Genomic DNA, 18,101 nt, shown 5'->3' with positions numbered 1-18,101 from the left:
CAGCTGGGTAGCCGGCTCAAGGGTACCGAACATCGAGTCTCCCAGCTACATACCCAGGCCTGCCGGCAAGAGACCAGGGGAACATAACTGGCAAGAATTCCCCATGAGTAACACTACCAAGTACGTCGTTATACCGCATCACTCGTCGCGCAGGTTAACATGCAGCTCGCAGCCTGGCTTTCACTGGCCAGCTGTGACAAGTGTGCTATGGTGGACATGACCAAAAACCTCAAACTATGCAAACGATTTCACATCAGCACCTGGATCATCATCACCCTCGGGCAGCCAGGTGCAATTCATAAACTCGTTACAAGAACTTGAGAGAGTACGAATCAGTATCATGGGCCTCTATGCGTGGTGCTGGTGAAACCACTGGAGGAAACTACACCATCCTGTGGTCGGAGCCTCCTGGTGGCTCTCCGAAGCACTCGACAACATCAAAGGCCACTTCTATCAGTCTCTGGAACAGTCACTAAACCTCACAAAACGAAGGGACCTCATTATATGCCTCGGAGATTTGAATGCAATCTTTGGCACTTTTAGAGAAGGCCTCCAAACTGTGATCGGCCCACATGGCAGCGGCACCCCTAATGACAACTTTAAAAGGCTACTACATATTTGCACGGGAAATGGGCTTAGAATTTGTGGCTCCTGGTTCCAGCGCTATGCCATTTACAGACCTACCTGGTTTTCAAACGACGACCACACAGAAAAAGATATTGACTCATTAACTCCAGATGGAAAGCTCTGCAAAATTGTAGAGTTTACCGGAGTTTAGAGTCGACACAGATCATCGCCAGTTATCGCAACCATCTGTATCAGACTCAAACGATTCCCCAGCAAAAAATCTCCCCAATACAAGAAAAACTCTCAGACCTGGCGTTCGAACAGCAATTCACGGTCGATATTAACAACCGATTTTCCCCCTTATCCAACGAAAAGCTGACAGATTGGAACCATTTTCAAGAGTCTGTCAACGACGTGGCCAATACCTGCCTTGGAACTCATAACAATATAAAAAAAAGAGTGGATCAGTGACGAGACACGGAGCCTAATTGACAAGAAACAACAAAGCACGATTAACAGGGTCTGCCCAAGACTACAAGGACCTGAGAAGGTAATGCAAGAACCAGACTCAGGGTGACCATCAGAGGTGGGCAGAGGAGAAAGCTGCAGCAGCGGAGCAAGAACTTGCTAAGGGTCAGCTCAAGGATGCCTTTGCAAACTTTAGGCAGCTCCGGGAAACTCATTTCGCAGTTTCCTGCCAGATCATGGACTGCAGCGGCCTCTTGGTCAGTGATAGGAGGCAGAAACTATCACACTGGAAATAATTCTACTCTCAGCTGCTGAATCACCCAGAGCTTCCCCCTCGGAAGAACTTTTGCAGGCCACTGCAGCAACAGCAACGAAGATCACAAAATCTGAGCCATCTTAGGAAGAAGAAGTGATGGCTACTCTCAGAAAAATGAAAAATAGCAGGGCACCTGGAATTTGCAACCTCTCGGCAGAAATGTTGAAGTCCGGAGGCCCAGTTGTCATCAAATGGCCAATAAGGATCTTCCAGCACTCATCGAGGACATGCTCGGGACCAGCAGAATGGAAGAAAGGCATCATCCTGCCTTTTTACAAGGGTACACTGAGTAGACGTTAGTGGAAGAACTATCGTGCCATCACTCGACTCTCCTGCCCTGCCACAATTTTCCCAACAAGAATAAAAAATAAACTTTTATAAGTGCCTATGTAGACCTCAAGGCTGCTTTCGACTCAATCGATCGCAAAGCTTTTTGGCATTGGGTTACCACAGAAGATCGTGAATCTGATGAAGAAGCTCTACACAGATATAATTAGTTGCATTCGCGTAGACGAAGAGTTGTCCGAGTGGTTCAGCACCCAAAGTGGAGGAAGGCAAGGCAAACATTGCCCCGAACCTTCTACTTGTCCCACTGCACGGTCCACAAAGGCCTGCTGGGAGTAACCCTCGGCAATTAGGTGTTCACCGACCTGGACTATGCAGACGACGTTGCCTTGCTAACTGAAATACTTGAAGTTTTACTCCGAGCCCTAGAGATCATGCATAGTGAAGCCTTCCCATTTGGCCTGGAAATAAATTGGGCTAAAACAAAAATACAGACCACTGATGAGCAGCGGCTGCACTATGCAACACACTGGAAGCAGCGATGTATAAATTAAAAGCGAATCTCAATGGCACACGAGATGCATGAAATAGCTCGACAGACACATCTGGTGCTCCAGTATTACAACAGCAACAAAGATTCGCCTATACTACTGTTAGCTGGATGCCTCCGACCAGTGGTGCCGATGACGGCTACTCCGCATCCACTTCAGTGAACACATGGTCAATGCCGTGGTGCGCCTTAGCACGGGATGCCCGGCAACGCATGAAACAGAGCCAGAAGACTTGAGGCTTTTAGGACGCGTTGCCCGGGCAGACGCATCGACAGATCACGCCGGAGCCCTGCGCGCGATCGTCGAGGGACCACCGCGGTATCGAAGACCACGGCTGACATGGACACGCACGATCGAGGCCGATCTTCGACACCACGGCCTTGGCTTGCACTCAGCGTGGCGGCAAGCGCAAGATACGATTGCCTGGTGGTAGCCAGTGGGGACTGGTACGCCCCGAGGGGCACGCACATGATGATGATCACTCGTCGAGGGTCGGCGACTCTGAGCCACCATGACCGCAGACCCGTCGGCATTGAAACCGAGTACATCACTGTACTGGTTTTTTTCCCCATTCTACACAGGTAACTAGCACATGGCGTACACGTTCATAGTATAATTTATATTTGATGAGCTCAGATAATCGAGTTTTAAATGGTAAATAAAAGACGCGATCCACAGGAGTGCGATTGTGGCCATGCAACCCGAGAACCACTGGTCTATGGGCAATGTTAGTCTATGGGCAGTGTTAGTCTATGGGCAATGTTAGTCTATGGGCAATGTCAGTCTATGCGCAATGTTAGTCTATGTGCAATGTTAGTCTATGTGCAATGTTAGTCTATGGTGCAATGTTAGTCTATGGGCAATGTTAGTCTATGGGCAATGTTAGTCTATGGGCAATGTTAGTCTATGTGCAATGTTAGTGTATGGATAATGTTAGTCTATGGGCAATGTGAGTCTATGGTGCAATGTTAGTCTATGGGCAATGTTAGTCTATGGGCAATGTTAGTCTATGGGCAATGTTAGTCTATGGTGTAATGTTAGTCTATGGGCAATGTTAGTCTATGGGCAATGTTAGTCTATGGTGCAATGTTAGTCTATGGGCAATGTTAGTCTATGGGCAATGTTAGTCTATGGGCAATGTTAGTCTATGGGCAATGTTAGTTTATGGTGCAATGTTAGTATATAGGCAATGTTAGTCTATAGTGCAATGTTAGTCTATGGGCAATGTGAGTCTATGGTGCAATGTTAGTCTATGGGCAATGTTAGTCTATGGGCAATGTTAGTCTATGGGCAATGTTAGTCTATGGTGCAATGTTAGTCTATGGGCAATGTTAGTCTATGGGCAATGTTAGTCTACGTGCAATGTTAGTCTATGTGCATTGTTAGTCTACGTGCAATGTTAGTCTATGTGCAATGTTAGTCTATGTGCAATGTTAGTCTATGGATAATGTTAGTCTATGGGCAATGTGAGTCTATGTGCAATGTTAGTCTATGGATAATGTTAGTCTATGTGCAATGTTAGTCTATAGATAATGTTAGTCTATGGGCAATGTGAGTCTATGTGCAATGTGAATCTATGGGCAATGTGAGTCTATGGGCAATATGAGTCTATGGATAATGTTAGTCTATGGGTAATGTGAGTCTATGGGTAATGTGAGTCTATGGGTAATGTAAGTCTATGGGCAATGTTAGTCTTTAGGCAATGTAAGTCTATGGGCAATTTTAGGCGACATCCAGAGTTGTGGAGAAATCCTCCCTCCTGTTTCAGTCTTAAATAGACTGGGGGTAAATGTGAGCCCGGTGGGGGGGGGGGGGTTAATGTATTCATCTAAATTAAAATTGATATAGATTTGCGGTTGGGTTATTCACAGTTAAGCAACATGTATGTACATTATGGATATACATTATTCATGTATGTACAGTACGTTATGTATGCACATGATACGTGTACATTCTGTTGGGTTTTTATGGCTTTTGAGTTCACTGTTTTTGGTTCCACAGGAGAAAATGGATTGCGTTTCGCCCACCTACGATTGGCACAGCTGGCTGCTGTACGGCACATGCATCACACTTTAACGAAAACGAAAGCCAGCAAGGACACACACAGAGAGGGGCAAAGCGCGACTCCGCTTTCTTGGCTCAACTTTTAATCGATCCGCTACCGACGCGACGTTGTCACGACGTTCGCTCACGAGCAACCCTGGCTAGAATTTCTCAGCTCCTTGACGGCAGCCGACTCCCCCGGACACCTCCTGGTGTCGGATCGACGGCAGCAGGCAGGAGGGACGGAGGAAATGATGAGCGAGTTGCTTCGGAATCGTCGTCATGAACATTGGCCGCGATAACCTCCTGACCCCCCCGCGATGCCTCAGTGGAACATGATCACCTGCGAGTCGTCGGCACGCACCGTGTACGTGTCCATCACCTGGGAGGGTGCGGCGGTGAAGGGGGGTGGGGGGGGGCACGGTAATAATTATTAATCACAGTTACGTGCGTAATTACTGAGTGCGCGAGGCGTCGACGCGGTGGCTCTTAACAGCGGCGCGTGGGGCGAAGGAAGGCGCCGATGTGTTTCACACCAGGCACGCTGCCTGCAGTGGTTTTGCAGGAGGGGAGGGGAGCGATGTTGCTGCTGCTGCGCATGATCCCAATCAAGTAATCTGCAATGTTTAAAATTTCAAATTTAGATCGAGGCACCGAGCAGAGGACGGGACTTGTTACGTACGACGTCGCGGGATCTTCAGTGACGTCCATTGCTGTAAGTGGAGCAGTCGGTGCGGAATCGTGTTTGTAATCACAAGGGCGGTCTGCCAGATTTGTACGTATGTACGTACGATCTTCTTTCCCACCGTACGTAGCCAACCATAGCTAATCAAATGGGCGATTTGAACCACTCTACCGAATGAGATGCTACTGCACACGTTTTCTCGGTTGTCATCACCCAGTGGCGTGATTTGCCACTTGAGGTTCCCGGTTCGAATCCTGGAAGCTGCCCCGGATAATGCTGGGTATTATCTCAAAATAATTAATCGTCTTTTTTATCATTAAATATCCACTGACCACAATTCAAAACGACCAACGTCACAGCGCAAATTTGGCGAAATTGGAAAATGGCATCGTAGTTCACTCAATTGGGATTAGACAAAGAAAAAAATATCCCCCGTATGATCTTAATAGACTGTACTCATTTGAGGCTGAGTCCACCTAGGGGAGGCCCAGGACGGATTCGGATAATCGTCACTGATGTTGGCCGTGAGCATATGCACAACAACAACAACCCATTATCGCTGTTACGCTGCGATTAAGTTCAGCTATGCAGAGAATGTGATCGGATAGAACTGATGGGGGAGGGGGGGGCGCCGGTGGGCAGGTGGGGGAGAGAAGCAGGAGGATCGCTCACGTCGGCGATCCAGTCGACGAAGGCGGACACGCGGGTGAACACGGTGGGCTTGTAGATGGAGTTGCAGCCCAGGCCCGAGCCAAAGCTCACGATGCCATGGACGGCCCACGAGCCGTCTTCACTCACGCAGTTCAGGGGGCCCCCAGAGTCGCCCTGCGGTGGGTCGGGGGGTGGGGAGCAGTGGGGAGAATGGGGGAGGGGTGGGTGGGTGGGTGTGGTGCAGAGTCAAAGTGTAAATGCGGTTTTCTCCGGGTGCTCTTTAACAAAAAAACTTGCTAACATCTTTGACATTGAGAGAGGACTGCAGAGCTCGGGCACTTGCTGGTAGCACCGCTTCACCGCCTGCCTTTTCCAGCTCGTTTGTGGTTCTTCGGCGATTGCGACACACGAGGGGGTGGATGGGCCAACACCAAACCCGGCCGCTTTTGTCTCCCCAGTGGCGATGTTTTACACACCGCACCAGGTACCCATTTGAGGCTGAGTCGATCTAGGGGAGGCCCAGTATAGGTTCAGACAATCGTCACCGTTGTTGGCCGTGAGCGGGAATCTAACCCGGGTCGCCGGGTTCGTAGCGCAGTGTGGTGACCGCTGCGCCACCGCTCCCCACAAATACACACACACACGCACACACACGCACGCACGCACACACGCGCACACACACGCGCACACACACACAGGCACACTCGCACACACGCACACACACGCGCACACACACGCACACACACGCACACACGCACACACGCACACACACGCGCGCACACACAGGCACACACACGCGAGCGCACACACGCACACGCGCGCACACACAGGCACACGCACACACACGCACACACGCGCACACACGCGCACACACGCACACACACGCGAGCGCACACACGCACACACGCACACACACACGCACATACACACGCACACACACGCGCACACACACACACGCGCACACGCACACACGCACACGCGCGCGCACACACGCACGCACACGCGCGCACACGCACGCACACGCACACACACGCACCCACGCACACACACACACGCACACACACACACGCACACACACACGCGTGCACACGCACACACATACACACACACACGCGCACACGCGTTCAAGTGACAGCGCCGTGCGTCCCCGTACGTTGCAGCCAGAGTCGTAGCCATCCCCACCGGCGCAGATCATCGTTTCGCGGATGTTGAACCACCACCACGAGGGCTTGCTGCAGGTCTCGTAGTCCACCACGGGCAGGTTCGCCTGCTGCAGCGCGTCCGGGAGGTCCCCCCCGGCTACAGCGGACGCAGCGAGAGGGAGACAGAGAGAGGAGCGGGGAGAAGGGTGGACACAGGTGAGATGATGATGGTGGTGATGGTGTGGCAGAGCTAGGGAGACGGAGACGGTGTTAAAGTGTGGCTGTGTTGGGGAAGTGGGTGGGTGGGCGAGTGAATGGCTAAGTGAGTGATTTGGTGAGTGAACGTGTGGCTGGGTGAGTGAATGGCTAACTGAGTGATTCGGTGGGTATGTGGCTGGTTGAGTGAATGGTTAAGCGCGAGATTTGGTGGGTGAGTGTGTGAGCGAGTTAAGTGAGTGACCCCGTGGGTGAGTGAGTGGTTGGGTGATTGTGTGAGTGGGTGGCTGCTTTGATTTAGTGAACGATTTGGCGAGCGATCGGTTGGGTGAGCGAGCGCGTCTCCTCACTGACGAGACGTCCCCAGCCCGTGATGTAGCAGGGGTAGTCGTGGGGCAGCACCAGGCCCGCGGGGGGCAGGCAGGCCGCCTGGATCTTGTCACTCAGGGCCACGGGCTGTGCCAGACGGATCAGCGCGATGTCATTCCTGCGTGCGAGACGCAGTCGTCGACCATGCTCAATTCACTGCTGGACGAAGGCCTCCCCCAAGACATCGCCCCCTCCCACAGCCTGCGCACGAGGTCATGTTGCGCCTTCCCAAGGTTGCGTTCTCGGACCGTCTGACACGAGGCTGAATGTTCGATGAATTTATATGATAATTATGCATCCACTTGATCAGCCAGGAAAGCGTCACCTAAGCCCCGACGAGACTCCTTTACAGGCGTCAGGGAGTGAGCGAGTGAGAAGAAGAACAAATGAATAAGTAAACGAGCGAGAGAGTGCGTGAGCGATCGAGTGAGTGAGCGAGTGAGTGAGACAGCGAGTCAGTGCGTGAGCGATCGAGTTAGTGAGCGAGCGAGTTAGTGAGCGAGTTAGCGAGCGAGTTAGTGAGCGATCGATTTAGTGAGCGAGTTAGTGAGCGAGTGAGACAGCGAGTCAGTGCGTGAGCGATCGAGTTAGTGAGCGATCGAGTTAGTGAGCGAGCGAGTTAGTGAGCGAGCGAGTGAGACAGCGAGTCAGTGCGTGAGCGATCGAGTTAGTGAGCGATCGAGTTAGTGAGCGAGTTAGTGAGCGATCGAGTTCGTGAGCGAGCGAGTTAGTGAGCGAGCGAGTTAGTGAGCGATCGAGTTAGTGAGCGAGTGAGTGAGCGATCGAGTTAGTGAGCGAGTTAGCGAGCGAGTTAGTGAGCGATCGAGTTAGTGAGCGAGTGAGTGAGACAGCGAGTCAGTTAAATGAGCGAGCGTGTTAGTGAGCGATCGAGTTAGTGAGCGAGCGAGTTAGTGAGCGAGCGAGTTAGGGAGCGAGTTAGTGAGCGAGCGAGTGAGACAGCGAGTCAGTGCGTGAGCGATCGAGTTAGTGAGCGATCGAGTTAGTGAGCGAGCGAGATAGTGAGCGATAGAGTTCGTGAGCGAGCGAGTTAGTGAGCGAGCGAGTTAGTGAGCGAGCGAGTTAGCGAGCGAGCGAGTTCGTGAGCGATCGAGTTAGTGAGCGAGTGAGTGAGACAGCGTGTCAGTGAGTGAGCGAGTGTGTTAGTGAGCGATCGAGTTAGTGAGCGATCGAGTTAGTGAGCGAGCGATATAGTGAGCGATCGAGTTCGTGAGCGAGTGAGTGAGACAGCGAGTCAGTGAGCGATCGAGTTAGTGAGCGAACGAGTGAGTGAGACAGCGAGTCAGTGAGTGAGCGAGCGAGTTAGTGAGCGATCGAGTTAGTGAGCGAGCGAGTTAGTGAGCGATCGAGTTCGCAAGCGAGCGAGTTAGTGAGCGATCGAGTTCGTGAGCGAGTGAGTGAGACAGCGAGTCAGTGAGCGATCGAGTTAGTGAGCGAACGAGTGAGTGAGACAGCGAGTCAGTGAGTGAGCGAGCGAGTTAGTGAGTGAGCGAGTTAGTGAGCGATCGAGTTCGCAAGCGAGCGAGTTAGTGAGCGATCGAGTTCGTGAGCGAGTGAGTGAGACAGCGAGTCAGTGAGTGAGCGAGCGAGTTAGTGAGCGATCGAGTGAGTGAGCTAGCGAGTTAGTGAGCGATCGAGTGAGTGAGCGATCGAGTGAGTGAGCGAGTGAAATAGCGAGTGAGCGAGCAAGCGAGTCTGGCGACTCACCCGCCCTGCACGTTGTTCCCGTTCCAGCCGCTGTGCACGAGGATGGCCGCCACCTCCACCTGCACCTCGCCGCCCTCGGCCACGCTCAGCAGGTGCTTGCCCAGCGCCACGCGGTACGTGCGCGAGCTGCCGTACACGCGACACACAGACAAAGGTCACCCGGGTAGCCTTAGGGGCCGTCCATAAATGACGTCACGCGATTTTGGACGATTTTTTTACCCCCCCCCCCTCGTCACACGACGTCACAAAAAGTCAGACCCCCCCTCAAATATGACGTCACAAAGCTCTGCCCCCCCCCCCCAAAATAAAACATGCTTCAAATCGCTTTAAACTATTGCCATTGTAGTGCGTATTTAATGTGGCGCTGTACTCTGATGTTGTAGGAAAAAACATTGATTTAAAAAGTATATTTAATTAAGTAGAATGTGTTTATATTTATTTAAAGTTGCACATTTTGATGTGACATCACATTTCTCAACCCCCCCCCCCTCCTCGTCACACATCGTCACAAATGTCTGACCCCCCCCCCCAAGGTGAGTGACGTCATTTATGGACGACCACTTAACGGACTGTCGGGACGAGTACTCGCTAACAGCGCTTATGAGGAGGTGGCCAGCACCGCGCCCGACCGCCTTTGTCTTTCCGGCGGCGATGTTTACTCATTTGAGGTCGAGTCGACCTAGGGGAGGCCCGGGACAGGTTCAGTTCGTCACCGGTGTTGGCCGTGAGCGGGAATCGAACTCTGGCGGCCGGGTTCGTAGCGCGGCGCGCTAACCACCACTAAGTAGCGGTGACGTCATCACGGCGCTTGTGCCAGGCTAGGTGCACGTTAAGGCCACGCTGGACGACCGCTGTCACACGCATACGCAGAGGCAAAGACCACCCGGGTAGCCTTCAACAGATACGTTGGGGCAAGTGCTGTCAGCGAGTGGCACCTCCAATGCAGACCGTGGCACGGCACACCGATGACGAGGGGGTAGGGTGGCCAGTGCCACGCCTGCCCGGCCGCCTTTGTCTCCCCGGTGGCGATGATTACACCCCGCACCAGCTACTCATTTTGAAGACTGCATCAACGCAGACGCTGCTCTTGTTGGTGAGATAATGGTCACCCTGATGTTGATGAGCTGAGATGTAAATGATGCTGCTGATGTTGATGAGCTGAGATGTAAATGATGCTGCTGATGTTGATGAGATAAGATGTAAATGCTGCTGCTCATGATGATGAGATGCTGCTGCTGCTAGAGATGTTGGTGGTGGTGATGAGGATGATGATGATGAGGTGGTGATGATTATGATGAGGTGGTGATGATGATGATGATGAGGTGGTGGTGGTGATGATGATGTGGTGATGATGATGATGATGTGGTGATGATGATGATGTGGTGGTGGTGATGATGATGATGTGGTGGTGATGATGATGATGTGGTGGTGGTGATGATGAGGTGGTGGTGATGATGAAGATGTGGTGGTGGTGATCATGATGATGATGTGGTGGTGATGATGATGATGAGGTGGTGGTGGTGGTGATGATGAGGTGGTGGTGATGATGATGTGGTGGTGATGATGATGATGAGGTGGTGGTGGTGGTGATGATGATGTGGTGATGATGATGATGAGGTGGTGGTGGTGGTGATGATGATGATGAGGTGGTGGTGGTGATGATGATGAGGTGGTGATGATGAGGTTGTGATGAGGTACAACTCACGAGATGCAGTGGGCCGCCGTGAGCACCCACTGGGGGTCGATCAGGGTCCCGCCGCACGTGTGGTACCAGGACCCGCTAGACAGGTACTGCAGGGAGATCTACAGCAGCCACAGCAGCCACAACCACCACAACCACATCAATCACAACAACCACATCAACCACAACCACCACAACCACATCAACCACCACAACCAAAACAACTACATCAACCACGTCCACATCAACCACAACAACCGTAATCTCATCAAAGTACACCAACAAAACACAACCACCACAACCACCACAACCACCACAACCACGTCCACATCAACCACTATAACCGTAATCTCATCAACCACAACAACAACGACCACAGCCACCAACACAAGCGCCACCTCAACACGAAAATGGCGGCGGTTACTCTCGGCACGATTCTCGCGACGCAGTCTTCCTGCCCCTGAGCGGCTGGGGCCGCTGTCTCTGCTGGGGCCGCTGTCTCTGCTGGGGCCGCCGTCTCTGCTGGGGCCGCCGTCTCTGCTGGGGCCGCCGTCTCTGCTGGGGCCGCTCCCTCGGCCCGCACGGCCTGGCGGTGACCGTGGTCGCCGCTTGCTGTTGTGGAGGTTCACGGTTCGAATTCCAAGCGGCCGCCCCGGTTAATACCCCCATGTCTTTGTGTGAACTGCGGTACGACTACTACTTAGTATGCGCCGTCTGCATTGCTCGCGGTCGACATTAAAGATGCAGTGACTCCCATCACGTAGCGTGCCGGCGTCACGGTCCCAAATTTGCCAAATGTAAGAAAAATTACCCTCGGCAAATCATTAAAATTGGAATCTACACAAGCAGCAGCAACAGCAGCCGCAGCCGCGGCAAGTTCTGCTTAGCAGGACCCTCCTGAAGATGAGTATTGAGACTCGCTGAGGCTTTGCCGGGTTAACAAGCGAAACCACCATCATAATAACACACAGGTGTCAACTCTCTGTTACAGTTGAACACATCGTAGTAGTAGCAGTCGGGCTTTCGCCACCAATATCCAGGTGACAACCCTAAATTGTAGAGAAATCCTCCCTCCCTATTGCTTCACTCCATTAGGGGCCGTCCATAAATGACGTCACGCGATTTTGGACGATTTTTGACCCCCCCCCCCCCCTTCGTTACACGGCGTCACAAAAAGTCAGACCCCCCTCAAATATGACGTCACAAAACTTTGCCCCCCCCCCCCCCCCCCCCAAAATATATAAAACGTGCTTCAAATCGCTTTAAACTATTGTCATTGTAGTGCGTATTTAATGTGCCTCTGCACTCTAATGTTGTAGGAGAAAACATTTATTAAAAAGTCTATTTAATTAAGTAGAACGTGTTGTCTATATTTATTTAAAGTTGCGCATTTTGATGTGACGTCACATTTCTCAACCCCCCCCCCCCCCTCGTCACACATCGTCACAATTGTCTGACCCCCCTCCCCTAGGTGCGTGACGTCATTTATGGACGGCCCCTTACCCCCCCACCCCCCCGATCTCATGGAGAAGGGCGAACGAGGGGTTTCACGGTGCCTGGACGGTGCTCGGATCGGCGAGCGCCACCGCTTGCGCCGACGCGACGGGCCACCAACCCAGGACGCCACGGGGCAGAGCGACCGCTCGCCGGCGTGCGGGCGGAGCGAGTCGCGGGCGGAGCAAGTCGTTGCCAAAGGCGGTTCCAGCGGTAACTTGGAGAGTGATCTGGTTTTCCGCAACCGGGATTGCTCGGGGGGGGGGGGTAGCGTAGATCGGGGCCCTGGGATTGAGCGCAAAATCCCCGCGAGGGTAAAACCCGGGGCTGTTCGCGAGGGGAGCCAGGAGTGAGGCACGCACCTGCCAGGGCCAACTGTTGGGTGTCGCCTCCACCCCATTGACCACGCGGCTCTCGATGGGCGGGTAACTGGGCACCCCGCAGCCCTGGGCGGTCGCTGTGCAGAGACACGCGGGGGAGGCGGTTAGACATGGAGAGACGCATGGGGAGACACGAGGAGTCGTGGGGCAACATGGGGGAGACACCGGGAGGTGGTTAGACATGGAGAGACGCATGGGGAGACACGAGGAGACACGGGGAAGACTTGTGTATGTTGAGCTACTTTCTTTCCGTATGTAGCCAACCGCGCGAATTGGAGGTGCGGGGGAAGGACAACAAACTAAACAAAAAGCAGTTCTCTAGAGAAATGAGTTTGTCAATCTAGACGATGTAGTAAAAGTGCATAGCTCCAGTGGCTTGCTAATATCGGAAGGAAGAGCAGGGCGTTCCAGACGGCCACGGAAGTGCATCTGAAAGCGCCGCGCGATGCGGTGACCGCCGTCTTTTGTGGACATAGGAAGACACGAGGAGGAGACATGGGGAGGAGAGACGAGGGGACAGAGTGGGGCGGACACGGAGAAAGAGACACGTGGAGACATGGGGAGGCTCGATGATTATGGCATCCTCGTGGTGATTATGACAACGGTCGTATTGGAGTGCCTAGGTAGGCGTCAGTGTTCTTGTGTCTCTCTCAGCACAATCCCAAACTGAGTAATTCGCGGGTAACTTTTCAGCACCGGGATGTTTTGGCCAATAAAGTGCCAGTTACGTTTTATGCGGGGGGGGGGGGGGGGTGGCTATTGGAGGAAAACTGGAGAACCCGAAGGAAATCCATAAAGAGCAGGGGGAGAACACACAGAACACACAACAGACACACAGAACACACAACACACACACAGATCTCACACACACACAGAACACACAACACACACACAGAACACACAACAGACATAGAACACACAGAACACACAACACACACATAACACACAAAGAACACACACAACACACACAGAACACACAACACACACAGAACACACAACACACACAGAACACAACACACACACAGAGAACACACAACACACACAGAACATACAACACACACAGAACACACAACACACACAACACACACACATATAACACACAACACACACACAGAACACACAACGCACACAACACACACACAGAGAACACACAACACACACACAGAACACACAACACACACAACACACACACAGAACACACACACACAGAACACACACACACACAGAACACACAACACACACATATCTCACACACACGCAGAACACACAACACACACAGAACACACAGAACACACAGAACACAACACACACAGAACACACACACACAGAACACACACAGAACACACAGAACACACACAGAACACACAACACACACAGAACACACAACACACACAGAACACAACACACACACAGAGAACACACAACACACACAGAACATACAACACACACAGAACACACAACACACACAACACACACACATATAACACACAACACACACACAGAACACACAACGCACACAACACACACACAGAGAACACACAACACACACACAGAACACACAACACACACAACACACACACAGAACACACACACACAGAACACACACACACACAGAACACACAACACACACATATCTCACACACACGCAGAACACACAACACACACAGAACACACAGAACACACAGAACACAACACACACAGAACACACACACACAGAACACACACAGAACACACAGAACACACGACACACACAGAGCACACGACACACACACAGAACACACACACACACACAACACACACAGAGCACACGACACACACAGAGATCTCACACAGAACACACACACACAGATCTCACACAACACACACAGATCTCACACACAACATACACACAGAACACACACAACACACACATATCTCACACGCACACAGATCTCACACAACAGACACAGAGCACACGACACACAGAACACACACACACACAACACAGATGTCACACAGAAAGGCTGGGCAAGTCGGGGAAACGAACCCAGGCACAGGAGCTGTACCACCGTGAATCGGATGATGACGACGGTGATTATGATGATGATAATGACAACGACGATGACAACTGTGATAATTACGATGGTGATGATGACGATGATGGTGACACCCACCCTGCACCAGGAGGAACACGGAGGCGATGAGGGCGAGCATCTTGTCCGAGTCTCGTCTCAAGTCGGCGAGTTCCACCTCATCCAGGGCCTTCTTATAGAACCCCGGGAGACGAGGAGGAGAGAGCAGGTGGTTGTGACTCCACCCCTCGCCTCGCCCACCACCCCCATCGGTGAAGCCCTTATCTGTCAACCATCCCTCAATAACTTGGCTTCACAACACCACCCAGGGGCCGTGACTGCTGTTGGTGACGCCGATGGTGATGGAGGTCGTGATACCGACGGTGATGGAAGCTGGAGGGGGTGACATTGATGCTGCAGATGCTACTGCCGGCGATGAAAATGATGCTGCTGATGATGACAACAACTGTGCTTTGACGTTATTTGCCAAAGCAGTTCACTCCGCGAGACAGCTGCGACATCTCCCGGTGGTGAGAGGAGGAGTCCATGAACACGTGTTACACATGTGTAACACGTGTGTTACACATGTGTAAACGCCAAATAGTGTAAACGCCAAATAGTCTATTTCAAGGCACCAAGTCTGCATTGACCACACATACTCGTGGGAAAAGCATGCAAACGAGCATACTCTGCTCCTAATAGCTGCATTGTCTTTGAAAGACGATTGACTTTACACCAGAGACAGACTTCTATAGGGCCTTGTCTCACTCACCAGTGGTGTCAGACCAGAGAACAACGCCACCAAAAGACGAACAGTACAAGGACAATGCCAGTGTCACAACACGTCTGGCTCGGGTCGGGCAGTTATATCTGTGGGACCTTTTTTGGCAGTATAAAAAAAATGACGAAATAACAGAGAAAACACAAATATAGCGGGTTCTTATTGGAGCGTGTTTCTGGGTGGAGTGGGGTCCAGAGTAGAGTGGGATTTAACTGGTGGTTACATTTCGCCATTATGTAGATGGGGTTGAATAATTTGCCACTTTCCTCATCTTTATCTGCACTCATCAGCAGCTGAAGTGTCGCTCTAACGGGGGGGGGGGGTCAGCAACCAAAATAACAAGGCGACCCTTTTTTTTCTCTCCAAAATTCGGTAAAAACTCAACATTTCAAGAGCCACCTTAATAACGGCCACGAAGCAGCTCCTTCAAGAGCCACCGCGTTCTACCTCATAGCCGCATTCATCAGCAGCATCAATCTTCTGCCGTGGATTGATGATGATGCTGACGACGACGATTATCACCGCTCTAGACAACGTTATTTGGCCTACTCTTGCATACCGGCCGGACGTCTTGGGGATAGACGAGAGTAGCCACACTTCACCCCGCCACAGGGCGTCATGCCCATGGACTCGGTCGGACCCTTCTCCACTGCTGGCTGAGCAGAGGCAGAGCTGGAGGTGGCTTTAGGAAAACGTTGCCATCATTGTTTCCACTGCCGCACCGGGAGATCGAATTTCATCATTATAACAATACAAAATCTTGCTCACAATTCGAAGCATGTATCGCGACTGTAAAGATCTTATTCAAATAGTTGATCATTACATAACTAGTTAGATGAGGCAATGGAACTCCAGCTACTCATATTGCGGGGGGAGGGGGGAGGGGGGATTCGTATATTCAGGCGCTGCGGTGGCTAGGAGATGTTAAATACCTCGCCTGGTGTGCAGGTCGTGGGTTAGATACCGACCCTGACGCCTGCTGCTGTGTATTTGGAGTTTGTGGCGTCTCTCTCTCTCGCCGTGGTTGCGTGAATTTTTTTCCTCCGGTTTTTCGCCTTCACATTTAGAATCGACATCACCATGCGTTCAGAGTATTTGTCCGCTGTACATTTCCACACGATGATGATAAACCACTTCGGGTCGTTGTCCATTAGTGGCCAGGTCACTTCTGAAAAGGAGCTCTAAAGGTCGGCGGGCTCTTATCTGGTCAAATAAAAATGGTTAATATCCCGAGTTCCTTGCTCCATTCATCCCACGCCAACTCGCCGAGGTGGCACGCAACACACAGCACCCACCGGAGGTCAAGGCTCGCTCCGTCAGACGACATGTGCTGCTGTTCCCAAGCGCACGTGGCACCAAATGCGGTGCGTACCAATGACTCGTCCTTAACGCGTGTGGCCCCCCTCTAGATCAGCTTGGTACAGATGGGTGCTGGTGCGATGATGTGTCAAGAATACTTTTTCTATTTCGTTTGTTATCCTGCCACGCGGTGGTAGTTGCTTTCCTGAAGAACGCCGCTTTATGGGGAAACCGCGTGAGAATAAATAATACAATGGGGTAAGGCACAGTCCGCGGAAAACACGTGCGGTGCGTACGCAGGCCAGACAAAGACCGAGGCGCGTGGGTAGCATCCAGAAGCATCCAGCAGCATCCCGCCTTACGCTGTGGGATGCCGAGGCAGCCTTACGACCGCTTATTCAAACGTAGTTCTGTTCACTCAATCGCGTTTTATCCTATTCGCATTTGCGGTATAAAAATGTAATAATGCTCGTTGAGACGACTTCTGGAATCCGTCTTTTATTCAACTTATGTTACAGTTAATTCACGCTGCTGATAGGCAGCGTGAGAGGGACAGATAGACAGAGAGAGACACACTGCCACGTGGCAACTCGGCCCCCTTCCTCTGTTTGTTCCCGTTCTGACCACGTGTCGTTCGTCTCCACCCCTATTTAATACCCGGGTCACGTGGTACGTTTCCGCCAATCCTCGTTAGCCTGCATCGAATCTTCCAGGCTCCCTCGTCAGCTCCCGGGACCACGCCCCTGACTCATCTCCCCATTGGCTGAGGCCAAAGCCAGCTGAACCAATCCTTATAGCTGTCACCTTTCCATCACGTCTGGGCCATGCCCCCAGGCTTCCCCCCATTGGCTGTAAACCAGGACCGGCAGAGCCAATCACCATGACAAGTTGTGATACATCAGTGAGCCGGATATATCCTCATATTACAATAAGAATGCGCCCCCTAATACATTCATCGCGTTCTTTCATATTCTCGTTATGAAAACAACACACGGCGTTGTAGGAGGGTAGATTGTATGTTGAACTTCTGTTGATGCCGAGAGACAGATAATGTGAATTGACATTTTGTCTGCTTATCTGCGGTTATAAATTGCTTTTTATTTTGCCTGCAACAACGCCTAATGATTGTTTGTGTTCTGTATTATGTGGTTTTGTGCTGTGTATTATGCAGTATTGTGTTGTGTATTGTGCAGTATTGTGTTGTGTATTATGCAGTGTTGTGCTGTGTATTATGCGGTGTTATGTATTATGCAGTGCTGTGCTGTGTTGTGTATTATGTGGTTTTGTGTTTTGTATTATGTGGTGGTGTGTATTATGTTGTGTTGTGTACTATGCGGTGTTGTGTATTATTCAGTGTTGTGTAGTATGCGGTGTTGTGTTGTGTATTATGCGAGTTT

At 51.6% G+C, this 18,101-nt stretch overlaps 1 protein-coding gene across 1 annotated transcript; it reads right to left on the bottom strand.

Annotated features, from left to right (window-relative positions):
- Window positions 1–4,537: 4,537 nt before the first annotated feature.
- Window positions 4,538–14,766, bottom strand: LOC144945176 (chymotrypsin-like elastase family member 2A). Its single transcript, XM_078873470.1, has 8 exons — window positions 14,727–14,766; window positions 12,556–12,650; window positions 10,724–10,821; window positions 9,019–9,144; window positions 7,275–7,411; window positions 6,720–6,865; window positions 5,588–5,740; window positions 4,538–4,612 (listed from the first exon to the last, which is right to left on the bottom strand). Exons 1-8 carry the CDS (start codon window positions 14,764–14,766, stop codon window positions 4,556–4,558), a joined length of 852 nt encoding a protein of 283 aa, XP_078729596.1. The 3' UTR covers window positions 4,538–4,555.
- Window positions 14,767–18,101: the final 3,335 nt, after the last annotated feature.

The sequence above is a fragment of the Lampetra fluviatilis genome, chromosome 36 (genome assembly GCF_964198595.1).
Source record: "Lampetra fluviatilis chromosome 36, kcLamFluv1.1, whole genome shotgun sequence".
NCBI lineage: Eukaryota > Metazoa > Chordata > Hyperoartia > Petromyzontiformes > Petromyzontidae > Lampetra > Lampetra fluviatilis.
The sequence above is the reverse complement of the archived record's forward strand: the minus strand, read 5'-3'. Positions and strand labels throughout refer to the sequence as shown.